Source organism: Megalops cyprinoides, chromosome 14 (genome assembly GCF_013368585.1).
Source record: "Megalops cyprinoides isolate fMegCyp1 chromosome 14, fMegCyp1.pri, whole genome shotgun sequence".
Classification (NCBI taxonomy): Eukaryota; Metazoa; Chordata; class Actinopteri; order Elopiformes; family Megalopidae; genus Megalops; species Megalops cyprinoides.
The window spans coordinates 27,949,441-27,974,222 of NC_050596.1; the positions used below are offsets into that span (position 1 = coordinate 27,949,441).

The following is a 24,782-nucleotide window of genomic DNA, read 5'->3' on the forward strand; positions in this document are numbered from 1 at the left end:
TGAAAAGCAGGAGTGTGAAAAACCGGATAGCGAAGGGTGCAGAGCCGAAAAGAGAAGAGGAGTCGAAGGAAGAGAAGGGAGGGAATAAAGAGGAAGGGGAAAACATGTCAGAGGATGGAAAAAGTGCGGTGGATGAGAAAAGCAAAAAGGAGGAGATAAAGAAAAGGTCTCATGACTCATTGAGTGATGCAGGAAAAGGCTGCTGCACGCTGATGCATTCCTTGGGTTTCTGCTGCTGCTTTCATTGCAGTTATTTTCCTCTGTGCCAAGGCTTTCCACTGATGGTAGAGGATTTTTTTTTCTGCAATGAAACCAAATTCCAAGCAGAAGACCTGAGGGTGATATCTCTAAGGTACAAGAGAAGTCAGAGAGTAACGGCTCAGTTTAGGTCAGAGTTTTTAAAAGTTCGCAAACCACGAAAGAGCGACTTTTACTCATTTAACTCTGTAAAAAAAATCTCAACTATCACTGCAACACTTAACAAATGCACTTTTTAAACACACGTGTTGAAGTCATATATTAAAAGTATTTGAAGTGTCCAGTTGAAAATGATCCCGCATTCACGTTGCGCGGTTTGAGGGTGAAGTGTCCTGCGTTGCATAAGGTACTTTAAACTCCAGAGCCCGGGTGAGGAGGCCAGGCTTAACTTCAGCGCTCCAAACGGCCTCTCAGCTGCAGGCTGCTCTCACTAAAATCACTGTTTAAGTGCGCCGCACCGCGGGAAGTGATGAGCGGGGGCGGAGCCGGGGCGATGACCTCGATCGATGACAGGGAGCGAGGGAGAGCTGCTGGCTGTTGTCTCCGCCCACTGCGCCCACGCCACGCCGCCGCCCACCCCCCCCCCCCCCAGCATCCCCATTCCTGCCACACGGGGGGTCAGCAGCGCACACGACAGCCGAATCATTAGGTAAAGTGATGCACATCCAGCAATGCATTCATGAATCACGGAGCCCATCGTATCGACAGGAGCGCACGGCCTGCATCCCAATGAGCCTCTCCTTCAGACTTTAATGCTCTCTCTTTGTTTTGCTAATGGGCATTTAAATGAATCTGGAAATGAAATCACTCCTTTAACCTAGATGGTCTCGGACAGCCGTGCGAGCCGCCCGGCGGATTTCTGCATACCCCGGTAATAAATCCCACCAAATTTATGTACATGCATAATGCCGCGGCGCCACGAGGGGCCGCGGTCACCAGGTATGACAGGTGACCGTGCTGAATCCACAGAATCACGAGAGGCGGGCCGCAGCTGAGGGTCTGAAGCAGTTTAGCATGTGATGCATCAAGCTCAGCACGATCTCAGCTGCTTCTGCTACCAACCACACCATCAGGAAGTGGTCTGCAGATGCTTGGCCCTTACCCATTTAAACAAACACACAGTATTTGTGCTTTGGTTCAAGGTCACCAAGAATTAGTTCACAAATAAATAAACCCAAGAGAAATGTGTGATGGGCCATACCACACATCACTTTGCCTCATACAGCGACACTGGCAACAAACAACTTGGGTTTCATTTTCAAATAGCTACTGACCTTTTCCAGAAAAAAATAAGGTCAATTTGAAGTATATAGCATATATACATGCAAATGATGACTGTAATATAAACTGCTGATTGCTTTAAAGATGCCAACCCTGGACCTGTTAAAAGTAATACTAAAAAAAATCCTCCTTCGGACTTGGTGGGGTGCACTTGGAGAAGTAAAGCTCGCGGGATGGAAGTTGAGTTTGTGGAGTGCGATGGGATTTATTTGAAATAAGGGTTATAAATAGTGAGGATGTTCTAACCATGCACCGCGATTGAAATGCTCACTTTGAAAGCGGGATTTGTGTCACAAATGTAATTACTGCTGTCCGACCGCAAGCTGATAGAATTAAGCGGCTTTCAGGGTGCTGCGCAGCGGAGATCGACACGGCCTTGGGAACGGTGTTTTCGTGTGTGTGTGTGTGTGTGTGTGTGTGTGTGTGTGTGTGTGTGTGTGTGTGAGGGAGAGAGAGAGGGCACATGTGTGTCACTGACTTTATCTGTCTTCATGTGTGTTGGGGCGCGTGTGTCACATACACGTACATGCTGGTGATATGTACAGACCTGGGGAGGGTGATATCTGGCAGGCGCTGCAGGTATACTCTGATACATTAGTGCAGTGGTGCAGGGCTGGGGGTGAATTAAACCCCATTAAAGAGGAGACAGGAAGATGAATCGGATGAAACCTCACTCACAGGCTTCAGGAGTGCTATCAGCTCCATCAGGGTGCCTGGAGTGTGAAATCACTGTTTTTCCCCCCTCTCAGAGAGGCACATGCGCAGCGTGCGCGGCCCGATTCCCACACTGTAACCGGTTTGCTTTGACTCGTCCTCTCGTTCCGAGCCCCGCGCGGCCCTGTGAGGGAGCGCAGGATCCAGGTGACTGAGGCCCGGCCTGTCGCTGTGCTGTGCTCATCCGGGGAAAATGTCAGCAGGCAAACTCTCTGCAAACTCCGCCGCGTGCGGGATGACAAACATGGCATTTCTAAAAGAACAGAATGTAAAACCAAAACAGTCAGTGATGGCATCCATTAGAAGAACGTGATCGTGTGATTGGGCGGGGGGGGGGGGGTGCTGTGTTTGTGTCAGCCCCGAGACTAATGTCGCGAGGAGGAGGAAGTGTCGGTTTTACACCTCCTTTCTCCCGAGGAAGACGACTCGAAAGGTCAGCTGTCAGTGCGACGCGCCGGTTGCCGTGACGCCGACTCCTTCCCCGTGCCCCGATTGCAGGGCACACCCTTTCGGGGTTCATTCTACTCCGCCTCGGCTTGGGGCGCTGTCTGACAGAGGACGCAGAAAAGCCGCTTCTCACAGAGGCTCCCCTCTAACGGACTAGCTTGCGATCTCCAGTTTCACTCGAGATGGATAAAAATGAAACAGACTTTGCCCCCTTTCGGAATTACAAACATATGCAGACGGCAGTCAACAACTGCGGCAAACGAGCGTAAAAACAAGAGAGCAGCCAACGTACACACCACAGGCAACTGCTTTATGTTTAACAAATGAACAATTCGCTCATAATGCTGCTGTCGCCGTGGCCAGCGCAGGCACAGAATATCCCACAATCCTTTCCAAAGAAACACCCACAGCAGTGTAGTGCTTAAGGAGCAGGGCCTGTAACCAAAAGGTTATCGGTTCGATTCACAAATGCAGCCCAGCTGCTGCGTCCTTGAACAAGACGCTTTACCTGAATTGTTTCAGTCAATGTCCAGCACAAGTGGGCAGCATGGAAAATTTGAGCTCTATAGGTCTGGATGAGGGCATCTGATAAGCAAAGACTAGTGATAATTCTATCACACCAAGCCCTGTCACATAGTGGCTGGGGAAATAATGCTTCTATTTTCTGGCATATTCCGACGGACCAGCTCACGAAATAGATGATCTGGTGCAGTCAGTCTGTGTCAGTGTGTATCCATCACCACACAAAGGCGAAACTGACAGCGGCCATCCCACCCCACTCTACAATATTTATGCTTTTAATGATCGCTGCTGACAGACTTTTAAAGGCCACTCATAATGACAGTCCACCTTTTCTGGATCAGAGACTGTGGAGTCGGTGGAGTTATGCTGCTAAGCTGTGTTCACTGATCTGTGCTGATTAAACCTGATGGAGGGGTCATGATGCAGCTTATGAGCCGTGAGGAAGCCCGGCTCACCAGTCTCACTGTGTAAGTGCGCGGGTGTGAATCTGTGCGTTACACCCAGAGAGAAATCAGTTAGGATTCACTCCTTTAGAATCCATGCTAGTGCCCTATTTTGGGAATAGTAATGACAGGGATGATGTGAAACGGAACAAAAAATCCTTAAATTGGGTCATTATAGGAGATTAGGCGAAAGTTAAGTAAACACGCACCCGGTGGAGGTTTACTGTACTTTTGAGCCTCTTAAATCAGCAAAGATCAGCCTCAACATCAGATGCCAACCCTCCATCCATTAAGTAAATGGAGATGAGAGGCTGTGTCTGCACACAGGACACACACACACACACACACACACACACACACAAACACAATCACAAACACGAACACACACACACTCACGCACTAACTCACTCAAACAAACACACTCCAAAGGACATGGCCGTGTCAGTGGACGCACCGCCTGCCACACCTGGGCTGCCCCTGAACCCCGAGCGCACACGGATGGCATCTCGCTCATACGCCCAGCTGGCTCCCGACGCCACAAATTAATCCATCAATCCAAATCAGCCCAACATGGCCGCCTTCAGCTCCAATAAACGACAAGCTGCTTCTCCACTGTGCAGTGGGGGGGGGGGGGGGGGGGGGCACTAGGCTTCCTTCTGGCAGAGGGACGTCTGGATTCAAGGGCGGGGCCACGTGAGGGAGCAAATGGGACAATCAGCACGGCGACTCCCCCAAGCCTGGCTTCTGCAGCCTGTCATTTCAGACTCAGATCGGCCTGGACTGGGAGTCTAACTCACACCAAACCAATCAACCAGCCAAAACTAACTAACAAACAACACACACACACACACACACACACACACACACACACACACACACACACACACACAAACGCCCCCTCCCCAAACTACTCTGGACACACAAAGGATCTGAGGACAACTGCACAAACAAGCTAAAAAGCACAAAAAAATGAAATGAGTGAAATGAGTGAAATGAGCACTGCGATGGTGTCGGGAGATGGGCGACATGTGACTGTAGCCCTGCTGGAGGTGCCTCCTGGCCTCTGGGCTGATGCCAGGGATGGAGCTCCAGCTGCAGGGAGCTCACACTGCCCTCAGCAGGGGCCAGGCCAGGCAGACCGGCCCTCCAGCCCTCGTGCCTCTGTGGAGCCGTTTCATCGATCAGCACGTCCTGCCTCCGCCTCTTCGCCCGCTCGGATTTGGGAGGCGTGAGGTGGCCGGAGAGGTGCGGCGAGTGGCAGCCACTCTGGGGAGACAGCTGCTGTAAGCGCTGATCTGTGGTCAGCCACACATTCCTGGGTCTGCAGCAGGATCACGGCACACGCTGTAATGGCCTGACCTCAGAGCTCCCTGCAGAGTGCTTCATCAGCACAACACAAGCACGGCATTGCTCACGAACGTGGTCATAATCTCACCGCGCACACACACACACACACTTATACTTTCACGCACACATTACCACTCACACACACGCACACACACAATGTCATTCACTTACCATTACACACTCACTCTCTTCACACATGCACACACACACACACATTATGACTCACAAGATCTCTCACAGACACACACTGTTGTTCACTCACCATTACACTCTCATGTACACACAACGTCTTTCACTCACCATTACACACACACAAACACAAACACACACACACACACACACACACACACACACACACACACAATCACCCCTGCCTACCCCTTAAAACTAGCCCTGGGTTTCTTAATAGTGGAATTTCATTTTATAAATTTATTTGCACATGAATTCCTTTCCCATATCTGCAAGAGTTCTTGGAATTATTTTAAAAACCGCAGACGGATATCTTTCAACTTTCCTCTGACTGGATTATACAAACCAAATGGCTAAAAGAAAACACATCTGCAAGTTTTTATTTCATGGTTCATCAGCAATTTTTTATTGTGCTTTGGGATGTATGAAATCATAAAAACAAGCTTTGGAGTGTAAATTATTGAAGCCATTTAAAAAAATGTTTCCAAATGGTGTTTAAAACAGCCCCGTGCTACAGGCAGATAAAAAGAGTTACTGAGACAGGCGTGTCCAAACTCTCTGCACTACTGAGTTCCGAGGCTGCATCTTACAAGTAGCGTTATAAGTTAGTGCAGAAATCAATGATGGTGAATGGAGAGCACCCATAATCCATGGGAGAGTAGCGATGAGTCATGGGTCCTACAGAGAAAACTACAGCTCAAATCTGACAGGAACACTATATGGTACACTTGATTCAGGAGATCTGCAGGGCATCAAGCTGTTTATCATTACTATACACAGGACACCCTATCTGTGACAGTAACTCCCTTGGTCCTTGTATTTCTTGCGTTTTAAATGATTAAACATGTTTTGGGACATGAGTTTCCACGAAGTAATCCCTCTTTTTCTCTCCCTGTTCCTGCAGGTAACTGATTGGTTGGGTTGGGATGGTAAACATGGAAATGTCTTTCAACAGATCACACACCTGCTGACAGGTGGCTCAATCTTAAGAGTACAAGGCTAAAGGCGCTCTGTTTGACAAAATCCAACCCTCCTCCCTGACTTAGCCCTTTATACTTTTACCCACATTGCAAATGCGGCTTACCATGTACCTTTTTCAAAAGATATTATCCTCAGCTTCATTGGTTTGGCACGCTAAAGTATTGAAAATAGAACAAATCTTCACATTTTCCACAAGCGTCGAATGCTGGCATGGGGAGTGTTTCCATGACTTCAGTGGGTAATGTGTTGTGCCTTTACTGGAAGTGAGGGCCTGTGGTTTTGGGGGTGTGGGGGGAGGGGGCCTGTGGCCTGAGGGAGAGGGGGTTCCCGAGTTTCGGCGCTCCTCACACCCTGTGCTCGGCGGCCCCACCCTTCACCGAGTGTTCCACCATAAACTGGAAATTTGCACACGCTGTGCTGGAGCAAAGCTTTACAGGAATCTCAGACGCTTTGCTGGGCCTTTCATCCGCACTGCAGTGTGATTAAGGGGGAATGTGCAGAGAGAGAGAGCACGCTATCAGGCGAACAGGCCTCCCTGAGCTCCTCTGACGCTCTCCCTCTCACGCCATCAGCCAAACTGGCCTCCACAAACTCCTCTGACCCCCTCCCTCTACCTGTCCAGATCAGAGAACGCACGACACCCTCCTGAACATTAGAGACCCTACATTCCTGTGTCCAAATGCACATGTGCATGTGCATGCGCACACACATGTGCGTACACACACTCACACACACACTCTCTCACACATGCACACACACCCATGTGCACACACACCCATGTGCGCACACACTCCCTCACACGATACACTCCTGAACACTGTGGATCCTGCAGGCACGCACACACACACACACACACACACACACACACACACACACACACACAGAAACCATAATCTGCTTTAATGAGTGCAGCCCCAACAACAAACACAATGAGACAGAAGGAATGGAAGCACTTCACCATCCCAGAGATAATCCTCATTTCGCTTCCCATTTCCAAAAAAGGCCAGAGAGGACCAAAGACTGAAATAATCTTCAGTGTGTGACGGATTTCCAGGAGGCACCAGAATGCTTGGATGACTGAGGCCGGGGTGCGCTTACAAGAAGCCATGTGACACGTGGAATTCAGTCAGTTAGTGTTGGTTACTGCTCCCTGCTTTAATTACCCCAAACCGGAGCCCTGCACAACCGTCTCTTCTCCGCTCACTCTGCGATTTTTCTCTTCGGCTTCTGCGCTTTCCGACGAGTCCGAGAATACAGGGAAATCGAGAGAGACTCAGGCCCCCTCTCCTCCGCCAGGGAGGTTTTAGTTAGATTGAAAGCGGAGAGTCCGAGCTCTTAAGACCATCCTGCTAATTAAATATGTCAAAGCTCATAAAGAAGCATTTGGGGCCCTTATAAAGTGATGGGCCCACCGAACGCACCGCGTCAGCAAACCGTTCGGCAGCCTGTCAATAAACATTACTCCGCGCATCAGTAAAACCCCCGGCAAAACGGATCACTTTATTAAACATATAACCAGCCTTCTTTTACTGTGCCCACGATGAAAAATCACACCAGCCAAAAGGAAAATGCACTCCATTACTCAGGCTGCAGTCTGACGGGGCTGCAGTCTCTGGGTCTGGAAACAGCATGTGTATCTGTCTGTCTGTCTGTCTGCCTGCCTGCCTGTCCGCTTGCCTGCCTGCCTGTCTGTCTGTCTGTCTGAGTCTGACTGAATGGGTGTGCACACAAGAGCAAGTGTGTCCAAGCAGGTGCTAGTTAGCCTAAGTACTGGGTTTGTAACACACCTAAAAAAAACACACCAAATCTTACAACCATTAATTAATCTTACCTGTATTAATAACAAATAATTCCATAAATGGCCAACTACTTCTGCTGAAAAAGAAAAAGGAGAACCTGCTACAACCTTGAACTTTACATCTGAAACTCTCTCTTAGCCTTTCAGGTACAGTTAGTTTCTCAGCATACTTGCATTTAATGAGAGCTGAACAATGACACAATCATTAAGCGAACACATCTCTGCCGGATTCTCTGACCCTGGATGTGTGTTCCGGTGCATTTCTGCCCTGTAATGTGTACGGGACTAGCACAGGGGCTATTCCTCACTCTCCCCACCTTTAATGTGCTGTACAACACAAGCTTATTAACATGATGGCGTGGGCACCTGGCCCAGAAGTGAAAGCGATGCAGGGCTTAAGCATTGAAAAGCGGCCGGACCGACAGCGGCTCCGCTCCACTGGAGAGCGGCTAGGGCAGGATGAAAGACAGGACGAGCGGAGACCATCTGGTGGAAATATGTCCCGTCAGCTCCGGGGCCGCGCGGCGGGAGAGCGTTTCTCACGGCGGTCGGACAGCGGGTCCGAGCGTTTCGGCGGCACGGCGGGCTCTGATCGCGCACCGACGGGAAATGGCGCAGGCTGCCTCCTCCTCGGCGCTCAGGTCCCGGCGTCTCCTCAGCACAGACTGTAGGCATCTATTATTCAGGCTCAACAGATGCTCAGCTGACCAACAGGGAGCGTCTGCCTGGCTATTGCCAGGTAAAATCAATGTAAATGGTTAAATCCATATCTGTAGCCTGTTACACACCTCCATGGAAATGAACGCGTGAGTAGTAGTGTGTGGATGCATGCAGTTGCTCAGGTGGTTTATCCCTGTCTCTGCCTTGTTTTTTTAGTATGGGTGTGGTCAGTGTGCTGAGAGCTCTCTCTGTAAGAGTGCTTTTACTTTTCGTCTGTGGAGTGGATCCACTGACTAAAAAAGAACCCCTGCTCTGACCCATAACCCCAGACCACCGTCCTGCTGCTGAAACCCTTCTCCCATCTGCATCATGTAGACCATGCATGTGTCTGAGTGCCCCCTTCAACAGGGCAGAATTTGGGGTGTCCCATGAGGGGAGCCCTCTGTCAGCAGGGTAGTGGTGTGCTGAATGGCCCCAGCTGTTGACCTCTGTATGTGTGTGAGTGTGTGTGTGTGTGTGTGTGTGTGTGTGTGTGTGTGTGTGTGTGTGTGTGAATGTGCCTGAGTGTGTGTGTGTGTGTGTGTGCGTGAATGTGCCTGTGCGTGTGAGTGTGTGTGTGTGAGTGTGTGTGTGTGTGTGTGTGTGTGTGTGTGTGTGAATGTGCCTGACTGTGTGAGTGTGAGTGTGTGTGTGTGTGTGTGTGTGTGTGTGTGTGTGTGTGTGTGTGTGTGTGAATGTGCCTGTGCGTGTGAGTGTGAGTGTGAGTGTGAGTGTGTGTGTGTGTGTGTGTGTGCGTGAATGTGAGTCTGTGAGTGTGTGCGTGTGTGTTTGTGTGTGTGTGTGTGTGTGTGTGTGTGTGTGTGTGTGTGTGTGTGTGTGTGCGTGAATGTGCCTGTGCATGTGAGTGTGTGAGTGTGTGTGTGTGAGTGTGTGAGTGTGTGTGTGTGAGTGTGTGAGTGTGTGTGTTTGTGTGTGTGTGCGTGAATGTGCCTGTGCGTGTGAGTGTGCGTGCATGTGTAGGTGTGTGCGTGAATGTGCCTGTGCGTGTGAGTGTGTGAGTGTGTGTGTGTGAGTGTGTGAGTGTGTGTGTTTGTGTGTGTGTGCGTGAATGTGCCTGTGCGTGTGAGTGTGCGTGCATGTGTAGGTGTGTGCGTGAATGTGCCTGTGCGTGTGAGTGTGTGTGTGTGTGTGTGTGTGTGTGTGAGAATGTGCCTGTGTGTGTGAGAATGTGCCTGTGTGTGTGAGTGTGTGAGTGTGTGTGCATGTGTAGGTGTGTGTGTGCGTGAGAGCATGCGTGTGTGCTGAGTGCTCCAGAGGAAAGGGAGCGCATTCCTCACCTGACTTCTGCCCCACCAGAGATCCCACGTTGCTTTCATCTGCCACTGAAAAGAAAACAGAGCGTCGTCATGCACAGGATGAGGGGCGCGAGGGAGAAACTTTCAACTGGAGTAACCTTTTAACCACGGGTAATTGCAGCCACATGGCCGGCTGTGTAGCTGTGATCAATACAAATCAACTGCCGCTGCTTTCTTCTGCCCGCCTTGGGGAGGAGATAAGATGTCTGAGCGAGGGAGTGTGTGAGAGTGTGTGAGTGTGTGTCCATCTCCCCAGCATCCGAGTGGTGTGGTGAGTGTACTCTGTTCACACCTGGGGAGGCCTGTTCTTGCTGACAGGGGGACGGGGGTAGGGTGGGTTCCAGTGTTCCACTCTCTACACTGTTAAAATCGGGGAGCTTGGGCAAACTACTGAATACCCAAAACAATCTGCATGGGGGAAAAGCAGCACAACCCGGCACAGCGTGGCACAGCACGGCACAGCATTGCACAGAACAGTACAGCACTATCTCTGCCTCTTTTTGTTTGCTCTGGGAGATGCCCACACAGCGATTAAGTGAAATAGTTTCACAGGGATATGGCAGTGCAGCCATATTATTTTGGTTGGGGAAAAAAAGACAAATTCCTGCATTATCCAGCAGATATGGCATGGTATTACAACGCCATGTGGAAGTGCCATATGTATATATTTTAAACCAAATCTGCACCCCCTCCCCTTTCCCCAGCCATCCCCTTTCTTTCATCACCATGTCTGCCCTAACGCCAAACACGTTTTCTTCCACGACCGCAAGCGGCACAGATTGTTTTTAATTAGGCGGGTTTTTCGCTGGGACAGCCATGCTTCTGTGCAACTGCATGCGTCTGCGGTCGCACCACCACTTGCCACGTTCGCGCCAGGAATAAAAAAGAACAAAAAAACGGCGACGAAAAAGTGACTGGAATGAACCGGTTTTCAGTCCTCACGCTCGGCGCCGGAGCTGCGGCTTTCGGACAAGCCGCGAGTATCAGCGTCTGATCGTATCGATAATGCAGGCACACAACGGCGGGATTAGACACACCGCGGGGAGGGGGTGTCTATACGTTCCGGGGTCTCTGGCAAATATGTACACTGCCGAAAGCTGGCGAGAAAGGGACCGCAGCTTGCAGCTCTAATCCACAGAAACAGGATTTAGTGGGAGGAGAGGCAGCTGCCCGAAAAACAGCACCGTGGGATACAATAATAGTTTTTCATTACGCTGCAATTTCTTTTAAATAATCCTTTTCATTTTTATGAGGTCATATTTCCCGGCAGACGGAATAAGGGAAAAAAAAAATAAAAACAGAGAGAGAGACGACAACGTCCCACAGTCAGGAGATGAGGAGTCATATGGGCTGTGGAGCATTTAACATATCTGAAACAACACCGTGTGTTTACGCTCCACACACACGCACACATGGACACACACACCCACACACAAACACATACTGCATCACTCTAAATTAATACACCATTCTCTTCTGAATTGAGGACCACCACTTGACACCATTTAACCTTCATATCCGACCGCTTAAGGGCCAACAAACATCCTGTTGTGTACAAACTTGCGGAGGGAGTTCAGTGTAAAAGAGCTGCCTTTACTGATGGTCTGATGCTCAGGGCTAGTCCTTTCTTTAACTCAGGGAGGAATATGGATATAATATCTTAAACAATAACTCATTGTGCTCTTCACCAGTCTCCCACTATAAGGTTCTGTCATGTAGAATAAGCACAACTTCAGACAATCAGCCTAAAGAAATCTCAGTTATTGCTTGGCAACGACAACCAACTGTGACATTTGAATACGCATATAACCACAAACCAAAAGGCTCAGCCACAAGTCAAACAAAGACAGCTGTTAATGATTTGAAAACTACAGTATGCATTGTAAAGCGAATGCATTAAAAGCTCAACAAATCCTGCCACTACAGTCCCAAGTGCTTCATCCCAAGAACTTCCTGTTTTTTATGACCTTCACTGCTTGTTTTTAATACTCCCAGGAAGGCCTTTTTAACTGGGTTACAGAAACAAACAGAAAATGAGATGCTATAGTCAAGAGACCAAAGATGAAGAGTGAAAAGTGGGGCATTTTATGAGAGATTCATTTGCTTGGTGAGGGGACCTGTGCACAATCCCATCCCTTTGTAGAGCAAGCCATGCAACTGAAGCCTCAGGGACAGAAATGAATCCATTTAGCTCCTCAAAAATGTCATAAACCTCGGACACTTTATGGATCAAGTAGTCACACGATTAAATTCAGTCTCAAAGGGTCTTTTTCGGATCAGGACTGCCAAGAAATTCAGGTAGGGATTCGCTCTGCGGCTCTGTGGAGCAGCACACAAGCGGTGAACGAAACACTATGGCAGACGGATGGAACAAGGTGTCCTCTCCAAAGACTCTCACTCAATGATCTGAGACATGCCACCACCCCCAAAGACAGACCCACGCACTAAGTTATGCTAATTGGCTGCTTTCATATTAGTCTGTTTTCCTTTACAGTAGACTTGAATTCTCTACAATTCTCTAGAATGATTCTCTCTACGATGCGGCCAGCTTACAGGATAGACGTCTTAATGGTGCTTCAGTTCGGCGCAATCTAGGTAAGACGTTATATGGATTCAGTGTGATTTTCTGCGCACCGACCCTTCCAAAAAAAAGCATTGCTCACTGCTAACACTGACTGGCATGCATCCCTGACGGTGTGAGAGCACGCCCCACTCTCAGATTCCCAGGGCCAGAGCAGCTCGAACCCGGGTCTACTCCAGCCACGCATTTCAACATACAGAGCTACAGCATTGGTGCAAACGCCATGGGTCCCTGCCCAAATCTGGGTCATGAGGAGGTGTGGAAAGGACTGTGAAATTTATGATTTAGGACAGAACAATCACACTGCTCACTGTATTTGCCTTTTTTTTCTTTTTTTTTTTTCTTTTATTTAAACACATTCATAGACAGCAGTACGAATTTGTCTGGCTTTTGTTAGTATTGAAGACGTTTGGGGAAAAAATTATCAGCTGGATATCACCACCTAGCAAGAAAACTTAGATAAGTATTTATGGTTACATTTCAACAAGCAGCCAAGTTTTGCCCAAGAGAGTGGGTCCACAGCTGCAGGTGATGGAACACAGGAATATAACATTTGAGACTGAATTCTTGATCCATAAACTGTCAAAGTCTATGACATTTTTTCAGAGCTAAATGGATCATGAAACATCCAGGAAAATATCCACCTTGCAAATTAAGCTTAGTGACATATATTTGGGAGATACTGCCAAAAGAAGCAAATAAGATTTGCTGCACTGCAAAACAACAAGAGGCATTACACTATTTAAAGCAGATCATGTTAGAGCAGTCAGTGCTGTGTCTGTATGTTAAAGAAGTAAAACTACTGTTTAAGAAACCTAAAACACTAAAACATTTACAGTGTACAAGTATAAAACATACTTTGCAACATTTCTAGGTACTGAACGTGATCTACAATCTATATATTTTATGTAAGTATGGCCAGGGGGTTAAAATCTATACTAGAATGATCCAACGGGTAACATTCAAATTTCCCCTTCTTCCATCTCCTGTTCCCTGGCTCCTTCTCCACCTCCTCTGATGACTGATGCACAACAAAAGCAACATCTTCAAAACTGACCTCCGCAGCTTTGGAGCCACTGATTTGGAATTGCACCCTTTTTCATACATACAGCATGCCTTCTGACAGCTGCGGCTTTTAGCAGTCAACCGTGACACGTTTTTGGGATCACTAAACCAATAATGACCGAGAACGCAGGGAAATGACTGATCGGGGGATGATCATCATTTCCAAACCAATCTGGCCTGGCGCTGACCCAAGCCCGCGATGCAATGTGCGTGCGCTGTGACCCGGCGCCGATGTCATGGGGCTGATGGGTAAAAAGAACACTATCGCTCCAAGAGTTCCACGCGGCGTTCCCCATATTCTCTAACAGCCTCATTTCAACTGAATGCTTCTGTGAGAACAGAAAAAGAGATAAAAGAACGGCGAGATGAGACCCCTGTAATGAAACCAATCAGTCGTCTTGGGCCGCGCTGGTGGTGCATTGTGCTGTAGGAACCCAATATGGAAACCTAATGAACTGTAATTCAAAATCTGCTGCATCCCGTGTTTTAACAAAATGAAATATCCCTCACTCTCTGTCTAATGAAAAAAAAAGAAAGTTAATAGGGTCATCCTTAGCTAATATGTGGAAATGTGCTGCGCTCTTCCATTTTTACGGTGTGCATTCAATTTTTAGAGCGATCAGACCCATCAAGCCCATAAAGAAAATGACTTCCAGCGGCCGACGTTTCAATTCCGTCCTGCCGCCATTCCCTCTCCTTTAACAGCCCACGGCTCTGCAGTCACATGTGTGCACCTCAATCCGCACTAATGTGCCACGGCCAACCCCCCAGGCCCCCCTCTGTGCACCTCTGCAACCTACACACCTGGCCTAGAGAAACGCTGCAGCTCACGTAAACCCAACACCGGAACCAGAGAAATGCTGCAGCTCACGTACACCCAATACCGGAACCAGAGAAATGCTGCAGCTCACGTACACCCAACACCGGAACCAGAGAAATGCTGCAGCTCACGTACACCCAACTCCGGAACCAGAGAAATGCTGCAGCTCACATACACTCAACACCTGAACCAGAGAAACGTTCCCTCTCAGTGTTACACCCAACACCTAGACCAGAAGAGCACTGCATTTCAGTGCTAGATTCGACACCACCTAAACATCAATGCTGTTTAACCCACCTAACTCTATGAATTGACTATACTGACTGGGCAAAAGGGTACATGTCCACTGCGTGTCTGCATCTCTGAGCATGCTATTTCCCTAACTCATAAATTATAAAATGCATAGGACATGCGCTACCACTTTTCATTCTGTCACCAACACTGAATCTCCTGAAAGTCCTGAATGGGTAATTAAGGCCCATCGCATATTAGCTTAGAGACTAAGCTAAGACCGGAGAGCTCTGCTTAAGGGTAGGAGTGGAGCTAAATGGAGAATGCCTTGAAATGCCATGTTGAAGACCATTAACATTACTCCACTGTGGACTCCTCCAAGTATATGTTCGCACCCTAGGCTGGAAATCTATCAGCCAGTTCTTCCATAGCACCCTAAATCCCATGTTTCTGTTTATACAGCTGGAAATATGATCAACTATGGGTTAAGTACCTTGCCAAAGGGTACAGCAGCAGTGCCCCAGCAGGGAATCAAACCAGCAAACTTTCGGTTATAAGCCCTGCTCCATACCACTATGCGACACTGTTACTGTTGATATGGTTAAAACACACAGGCCCCAGCCCTCAGCCAGCCTGAGCACCATCACCGCCAGGTCACGTGGCAGATGCTGCTCCCACCTCAGTCATCTCCTCCTCTTGTTATTACAGTCATTTTCACCTCCTGCTCCCCGCCAATTCTCACAGCGCTGAAAAGATTTTAAACCGGTATACACAAAACAGGCCTGAAGAACGGTCTGTTTGAAGAACGCTGATTGTGTATAATATAAATCCAGCCCTTCACACCAGTATTGTGTTCCCTTGTATATATTTTCATATGTCATATTTGTATCCTCTGGTATGAGGAGGGAGAAAGCGATCTGTGCTGAAGTCTGATCCGTTGTGCAGTGATTGAGAATGGTATAAACACCCTGTCCACACCAGTACTGTATGCTCTTGTGTTTGTTTTCCCAGGTCATTTCTGAGCTGTGTGATCTGAGGGCAGAGAGGAGCTGACAGGCACCTCTCTGTAAGACCAAGGCAGCCAAGGTGAATATTATTATACTCCAAATTTCTATTAAAAATAAGATTCAAAGTTTCTATTATTCATGAAGTACAGGGGACTTATTCCAGATATGTATTATTAATGCCCCCCCCCACCCCTCATATCAGAGACATTCAATTCATGCAAAGAATTCTGAACCAAATGACTTCTAGATTTATGCAAAATTAAAGTGAGCCCCAGCAGTGGTTCCCTGGCCCATTGTCTGCGGTTCGCAGCACCTGGGCTGAGAGGAACCTGCCCATCGCTGCTGGATTAGATTAAGCGCAGTAATACATTGAGAAGTGTTCGTTCAAATACAGTCACGTGGCGCGGATCCCGCTGTCCAGTGGAGCCTTCCCCTTTTTTTTTTTATTAGATTTGCAATATTTGAACGTACAACACAAATGAATTGCGTTAGGTCTGAGAGGCACATTGATCTGGGGTCCCTAACATGCACTTAGCCCTGTCAGTTGGCATTTAATATCAAAAAGCGATTACTTTTGCTTCCTGAGCACCTGCTTTATCCAGCCCTTTTTCTCAGAAATAAAGAGCAATGGAAAATGCTTCAGGCAGTGTGACTGTGACTGCCCGTGTATGACGTGAGAGACAGATATTAAGATCAGTGTTTTATTTATTTATTTATTTATTTTCCCCCAGGAGAATCCCGTATTAAAGCCTCAGAGCCCAAGGTGACCCCAGACGCCGCTGTAAACAGCCTGCACATCCACAGATCTGCATGTCTACATTACCTCTCCGCTCTGCAGCTCTCTCCACTGCTGGGGAAGAACAGGAGCCTCTGCACATACCAGATATCAGGTTCAGCAGACTTTATTTTCTAACTCCCATATACTGTATATCAGTTACAGCAGACTTTATTTTCTAACTCCCATATACTGTATATCAGTTTCAGGAGACTTGTTTTATTTTCTGACCCCCACCTCCTCGTACAATTTCCACTACCTCTGTAATTAAAGACTACACACGGGGTAGAAAACTTCCTCAGTGGATATGAGCAAAAACTAGATCATGGTCAGCCGTCAGTGCTCAGTGTGTGTGACAGCATTACAGGGAATGGTAATTAAAGCAAAGACTACACTTGGGATAGAACTGTACTCAGAAACTAGATCACGGTCAGCCATCAGCAGTCAGCGTGTGTGACAGGATCAGCGGCAGTGTGTGCAGTTGGTTCTGTGAAACCATCACGGTCAGTGTGTGTAGTTGGAACTCAGTGATGGGATCACAGTCAGTGTGTGCAGTTGTAGGTCTGTGTCAGGTTCACGTTCAGTGTGTGCAGTTGGAGTTCTGTGATAGCATCATGGTCAGTGTGTGTGGATGGAGGGCCTTTTGCTCACCCAGGTCCATGCTTTTGGAGGCCTTGACATGGTGGTGCTCTGGCTGCCGACGCTCCTGTCTGTCAGGGCGCGAGGATTCGAAGGAGTTCGGCCCGAGCTCCAACTTCGTACTAGAGGATAAGACAGAACCACGAGAAAACTCCATTTGACTCTAACCCCTCATCTCACAATCAGACCCTAAAACTGCATCACATTCTGTTTCCATCCATCCCCTTCTCCCTGTCAGCTGATACATTCAATTATCTTCCTACAGTATCCCTTACAACGAGAAAATGGGCCTTGTGTACCCCACGAGGAAACGATCCCCGCTCCACATGAACGTATATGAAGATCATTAATCTTATCATTTCTTTAGCAGGATAAGCACAGGACAGATGATATGATATGGGGGGTATGGGGGTGGAATGGAATGAGGGGTCAGAGCTCCGTTACCTCTGGTCAGCATGCACGCGCTGGGGACCGGGGCCCAGGTCATCCTCCACCTGAGAAAGAGGGGGAGGAGGGGGGAACTCCTCTGCACCTTCCTCTGCATCCATGTGATTGTGGCTCCCGTTTGGCAACATCTCAGGGGCTGGACAGGAAAGAACACGCTGCAATCACTCGGGCAGCCCTGCGTACGTGCGGATTAAAATGTGCACACATCCCCTACAAAAATCCTGTCGCCGGGGTCAAGGGTAGAGCCAGCGCGGCGCGAGGTGGCACATGTGACAGACAGAGAGGACGCTTATCAGCTTTTACGCCGAGGGAAAGGGGCTTTGCTCCATCGATGATCACCTCCAGCACCTGAGGCCTGGGGAAAGGGCTTCCACTGACTGCACGGGACACACTCCCTCTAAAGTGCGTGCTAGAGTACGTGCAGATAACCTCTGCCTGTCCTCTACCTCTGAGCCTGCAGCATGACGGCATATGCTCAGCTTGTGACATCCGCAAGAGCTTTTGAACTGATAGCATAAAAACAGAACAAAACACAACCAGCAAAGTTTCAGGAATACTAAAAGTGATTGTTTGGTAAGGGGTTATTACTTCTGAAATAAGTAAAATAAGGAAATAAGGACTCTGACAGACCAAGACCGATTATTACACCAGAACCAAAAAAAAAAGAATGCATTATACGGTTAAAACAAACTGCAGAACTAGAGGGCGATTAATTTTATTGTAAAATAATGAAGCACTCAGATGAAAGCTGAACAGCAGTCTTTGCTTGGGAGTTAATGATGCGTGGCGCAGATGAGAAATCTCCAGAATCAGATTACACCCGCCTCGGAAACAACATTCAGTTGATCTTTGGAGGCAGGCTGGTGATAAGCCAGTCTTTGAATTCAAGAGTCATAAGAGTTATTGGTGGCAGGGATTATATCCACTGATAATGGGGGATCCTAAGCTGTTTTCAAAACTCTGGCACAAGGAAGAGCTCATTACATCCAAGCACGGAGCGGTGTGTAGCGCAAACAGCCTTTCCTTTCTGTAGACGGTGTGTTTGTGTGGCTGTGGGTGCGGTGAAAGGAAGCTGCTGTATACGGGCTGTTGTGTGGTCCTGTGCTCACAGGTGTGGACTGGGTGTGTAGATGTATGGTGCGTGAGCTTTGATATCTGTGATGGAAGAGCTGAGGGGTAGTGCTGGACACCGCGGCTGAAAAACGGATGCATCGCCGGCATTACCATAAGCAAACACACTAATCATTTTTCATAATGCCCGATTGCGCCGGCTGCTTATTATTTCACTATATATCTCATCTCTTCCGCTGACGCGGTGAGAGGCCCATGTATCACTCCCACACACGCTGTCACCTCCTGAAGATAACTCACTAAAGATGAGCTAATGTTCAAAACGGAGTGTTTCCACTTTGCAGGGTCTCTCTCTCTCTCACACATACACACAAACATGCAGAGACACACAAACACACACACACACACAAACACAAGAACTCAGGCACACACACTTACCAAGTCCTCCAGACAAAAAAAAGAAACAAGAAATAAACAAGACACTTCCCCACGAAGATGATGAATCAATACCCCTGTGCGCCGCGGCGAGGTTATTAATCGCAGCCTGCATCCAGCCGAGCCCCCTGCTACTCACGCTCACGGTTAAGCGCTCCCTCTCACCTCCAATAACGGGAGGCATTATTATCCGTTATGCCCATCCGCGAGGACACCCCCGCCCCCCCACCCCCGGCAGGAGGGCCACAGCGGAGGGCCGTCCATGCGGTGGACTGACTGGGGGATGCAGGTCTGACAGCGGTGTGTTAACGTCTGCGTGACAGTGTTCACGCATGTTCAGCATGCACGCCTGTAAACACACTCACTTGCACATATAGGACACAAAAAAACACAAGCAGGTACATGAGACCCACGCTGTGCTACACGGACAATTACTGTAAGCAGTAAAGTCATTTTAATTTGCAGCCCGCATACTGTGTGGCATCATGTGAAATTATACTACTTGTGATGCACAGTCAGTATTATTAGTAGAAATCCACAAAACCTGCATTAAATCATAACTCAGAGCACATGCATATGAAATGTAACAAGCACCTGTGGTATATGACAAATACATAATTACATTTAATCACTACGTGCCAGTGATACTGAAGAGGAATTACCATGCAGGTAGGTGTGTAAATGTGATGGCTGACAGGGGGCTTTACTGTGTGTGAGAAGAGCTGTGTTGGGGGGAAAGAGGAGGTGTTCCGCATGGCACAGCTCCTGAGCTGGCCTATCTGATCCCGCGAGTTATTCACCATGTCAGGCCTTATAAGCCGATCCCAGACGCACAGAAGCACAGCCCTGAGGAAGAGGCAAGGACGCCGGGGGCTGCACGAGCGACGGCTCCCTCTGCACAGCTCCCCAGTCTCTCCACTTTCACAGGTTATGACTGCAGATGCTCAAAGAAATCACCTGTGCACCAGCAGAGGCCGCGTACGAGCGGAAATGACCCGGGCACAAAACGGGACACGTGAATTTCAAGGTCAGAGGAGCGGGCCCTTTCGCAATTTACAAAAAATACGGGCTTTGTCTTTACAGTGTAATTCTGTGGAAAATCCACGACTTCATTTCAAAACAGCTATCCGATTTTTACCGGGTCACGTGCACAGCAAACACAATACTCTATATACAAATGTGCCCTACTTAGGATGCATTTTAGCAATATGAAAATTTCAAGGTCAGGACTAACTGTTTACAAGATAAAAGCTGTGTAAACAGAGCAGAAAAATGCAGTTAATTATTTTTTATTTCTTGTTAACAACAACAATATTCTGATCCACTGTCCCAAATGACTGCAAGAGAGAGCATAAGGGAACAAGCAGGCTATCGACTTTTAAATTTGCAAGCGTCTGTGTTTTCGGTTTGAGGAAGGGTAAAGCCATGCTGAAGAAAGGCTGCTGTCTGCTGCTGAGAACATTAGTATATGAGAGACACTGGAACAGAGGTTTTTGTTACACTGTGACACACTGGTGAGCTATGAGGTAAATGCACCCTACATGGCCGGTAGCCGGTGTTTTAATTGCTCACAGTGTGGAAGTGTGCTGGAGCCTCATCCCAAACGTCCCCCTGTGACGGTAAATGGAGGAATCTCTGAATGCAGGAATGCAGGCCTTTCATGGTCACAGAGGAGATCGATGGCGCAAGGGGCCATACCCACACGTGTCTCGTAGAAACGGCACTCTGATATGCAGAATCGCGGCAGGCCGGGCACAGTGGACGAACTGCGTTTGACCCCGCCTCTCAGGTCTGAGAAACAGTGTGTGTGTGTGAGACACGCCACCACTCAGACACCCAGATGCTCTCATCCACGGACACACTCACCCAAAGGCATACAGTGCTGTATTGATGCAATGGTATATGTACAGAAGTGACAGACTCAAGTCACTCTGTTCATTGTAGTGCGATGTACATAGCGTTACATTATAATATTATGTTCATTTAGCAGACGCCCTTATCAAAAGTGACTTACATAGGTTACAGTTTTTACATGTAAGCCATTTTTACAGCTGGATTTTTACTGAGGAAATTCTGGGTTAAGTACCTTGCCAAAGGGTACAGCAGCAGTGCCCTTGAGGGGAACTGAACCAGCAAACTTTCGGTTACGAGCCCTGCTCCTTACCACTACGCTACACTGCCACCCAATATGAGTGCAGGTGGTGAATGAGGACCCTGGGACTTCCTCAGTATGAGGGATCACACTCACCCCAAGACCGATCGTAGACGTTGTTAGCTGCCATGTTTGGCGGTACGCTGCTGTTCACTGTGCTGGTCACAGCAGGCTGGACTGGAGCGGGTTGTGGGGCTCGGTTCTGAGGAACCACTGGCTCATGGTTCTCCTGTTAGAGAGAGAAGTCAGAGTCACCACAGTGAATTTACACACACATTTTAATGATGTATGACAATGCTCAGACAATTCCAATCACTATGCATGGCAGGATGAAACTAATTACTGCAGTCTGAACACCTAAAAAACAGACAGACGGAAAGGGGAAAAAAGCAGGAGGTAATATACAACCTAAAGATGATTGAGTACTTCATTCAGCTGTGTAGTTAAGCTGTCAGTTCTCTGACGGATTTCAGTCACTTTACTGATTTCCTGTCGGTTTCTCCAGGAGAGAATGGCAATCCATTTCATTACACTGCCCCCCTGGCCAAATTCACATTAAGAAATATGTTAATACAACTGACAGATTTTAAAATTCAGGAGACAACATACTGCTCTGCACATTAGACGCATCTTCTAATGGGGTGTTCAGACACAGCGAGACTGCCTGCCTTTGTTAATTGCGCATCATTAGCCAAGCAAAGCGTCTGCGTATGTGTCTTTAAATCGGGGCGCAGTGAATCACCTTCTGTTTTTCAGATTCACGGCGTGTTCTGTGTCTAATTGTCAAACCGCGCTCTTAGCTGAACTCAGACTGGGAGTTCAAGGTGCGGTAATTACTTTCATTTCAGCGTCTCAGAGATCCTTCACATTCTGTGTCTTCCACTATCCTTTCACATATCCTTTTGATACGATGTATGTCATGGTGAACACGACACTCTTCTTCACTGTACAAAAGTACATAAATCCAGAGGTAAACCCAAGCTGCCTGGAGCTAAACCTTTGTGTCTATACTTAAAAGTCATGACTGACAGATCTGCTTCGTTATCCATTTTAAAACCAAAAAATGAAAAAAAAAAAAACATGCTCTGCTCTCTGTATTGTAAAATACAATAATGGATAAAATTCACATTAACATTCATGATTATTTTAATACATCCCTCAAACAGTACTAATATCCTAACAAAATAAATTGAGATATCCAACTGCGCCAATACACAGCCACATAGGCCTAGTGCGCTGTGACTATAAGCCTCAAGCACTGCAGTCTTTGAATTTTCTTTGATATTTCAACCTCAGATCTTCCCAATATATTTCAAAGCGCAGAAAAACAACTACTTGCAGCCAGAAATAAACAGTAATATGACATGGCAAACCTTCAGGACCTACTGTTCAAACAACAAACCATATCACCAAAACACCATTAAGCACTGCATGCTCCTATTCACCACACATTGGCATTGGCATTATTTTTAATGGATCACAGTCCGGTCTATTTGACAACCTTCTGAAACTTGGCTGTAGCCAGCTTTTTGTTGAAATATTTTTCATGTGTCCCTAGGCTCCGTAAACGCACAGGATGATTGGATCCACGTTAAAGAAACAACAACAGAAATGGTTTTGAGGTAAACAGACCTCTAGCAAGCTACCTAAATACATTAGCAGCCAAGGAAGCTAAACTGGGAACCTTTTTGCTAGCTTGCTAGGTGCCAAGTGAACATTACTTAGTCCCCAAGCACAGACTCCAGTTACTTTGCCCAGCTATTCACTTTGCTGTCATAACAGACAACACAATGTCACAAAATAATAAAATAATGCATTTTCATACATGTCAAAAAACCTTTAAAATACTTAGCTACTACACAGAGAAGTCAGGTATCATGTAAGTGGAAGCAATATAAAATTATACTTTTTAATCATTTAGATTGCACTTAATTTGAACTAAAAATGACTAAACTGATTAACACAATCTAGCTATGTACCAAGCTAGCAAATATTAAATCTTTTGCTAAGTATTTCCCTTTTTCACACCTTTACATTGAAAACTCAGGTATAGTGGGTGATGCATCTTCTTGCTAGTTAATGTCGCTGTGTGCGGCTAGCCAAGCCAACCCAGCTTGTCAGCGACATTGTCTTTTACTTGATTGCTGGCTACACAAACTAGTTGGCTACACAAACACACACGTGATCACTGTATAAGTGGTAGGAGTGGTAGGAGTTTATGTTCCTGAACTACTGAACAAGGCAAAGACAGACACTGCATGCCTAATGGTTACACACATTGCACAGGAGGGAATTTCAAAATGGAAGTAATATTATCTAAGGGGGTGTTCCAAGCAGTGACCTGCCCTTGCAAGCAGCAGGGATGGATCCTCCACATGAACGTGATTCATTTCCTCTGTAAACGCAGCGAGCGTGTGGCGTGTGGCGGGGCTCGGCTCTCCTGCCCTGCAGCGCGCAGGTTGGAGGAGCAGCCCCGGGAGGGAGCTGCCAGAGCAGGAGACAGAGACGGACAGTAAATGAGATTACGGGGGATCAATGAGGATTCCCGCGCCAACTTTTCCATTTGCCTTTTTTTTCCCCCCTTAAACCAAAAAAAAAGAACCAGAACACGGGGCTTGCAATTTTACAAAGAGGACGCGAGAGCATCAAAGAAAATTAGCAGGAAATGGTGCCGGTGGAAGGAGCAGAAGAGGAGCGGGACAGAAGAGCTGGCCGGCTGACAGGAGGAGGGTGTCAGGGAGATGTGCTGGCTCAGCAGTGCTGCTGCCTCCGCAGATCTCAGCGATCCCACAAGGCCTTGGGAGCGCAGGTTCAGAGCACCGGGGCACATCTTCAAAGAGAGGAAGGCATCAATCCGGTGACCCCCCCTCCCTTCCTCAGCTGCCCTCTCATGACAGGAAGTGGAATCCTTCCTGGGTCAAAAAATCAGATCCAAACCCATTCACTCTTCTATCTGACATGGTCTACAAGCATTCGGCCATGACTTTTTTGTGCTTTAACATTCCTGGTCTTTGTTAAAGTAAAGAATATAGGCCTAACCCTAAGGCTTGGTGCAGTACCTTAAAAATTCTCTCAAAAAGTAAATAAACCTAGTAAAAGTAAAAAAAAAAAAAACCTGCTAGCCCCGCTGGATGCATCATGGAGTATGCGTTTTGTAGAAAACCCAGAGTTTTTACTGGCTGCTGCTTTCAAAACACAGAAACACTCAATACCCCTCCTCTAAGAGCAGACAGCCTTGTAATGTCACAGAACAAAACAAAGCAGATTGTCTTCTGTTCAGATAATAACAATATTCACTCCACTGTTCCACGCAGGGCTCTGCACAGGCTCTTAGACACATCATTAGTGAATAACCAAGAGAGAACAGTGGGTTTTACACGTGTCAGATTTACAGCATCAAAAAACAGACTCTGTCAGCCTGGCTCTCTTTGAAGAGTGGACAGGGATCTTCATTGAATGTGAGGTTATAGCTGACTACAGAGACCCAGCTAGTCTGGCCGTCTGGAAAGATGACAGCGCCGTCTCCTTCACTGACCTATTTGTAATGCAACAGTGAAGGCTGGC

At 47.5% G+C, this 24,782-nt stretch overlaps 1 protein-coding gene across 1 annotated transcript in view; it reads right to left on the reverse strand.

Moving 5' to 3' along the window:
- LOC118789431 (partitioning defective 3 homolog B-like) overlaps positions 1-24,782 on the reverse strand; it is a 206,495-nt gene that overhangs the window by 77,134 nt on the left and 104,579 nt on the right. The window contains 4 exon segments of the mRNA XM_036545850.1: positions 9,978-10,022; positions 17,126-17,235; positions 17,558-17,696; positions 21,315-21,447. Of these exon segments, the coding sequence (XP_036401743.1) occupies positions 9,978-10,022; positions 17,126-17,235; positions 17,558-17,696; positions 21,315-21,447 (427 nt within the window).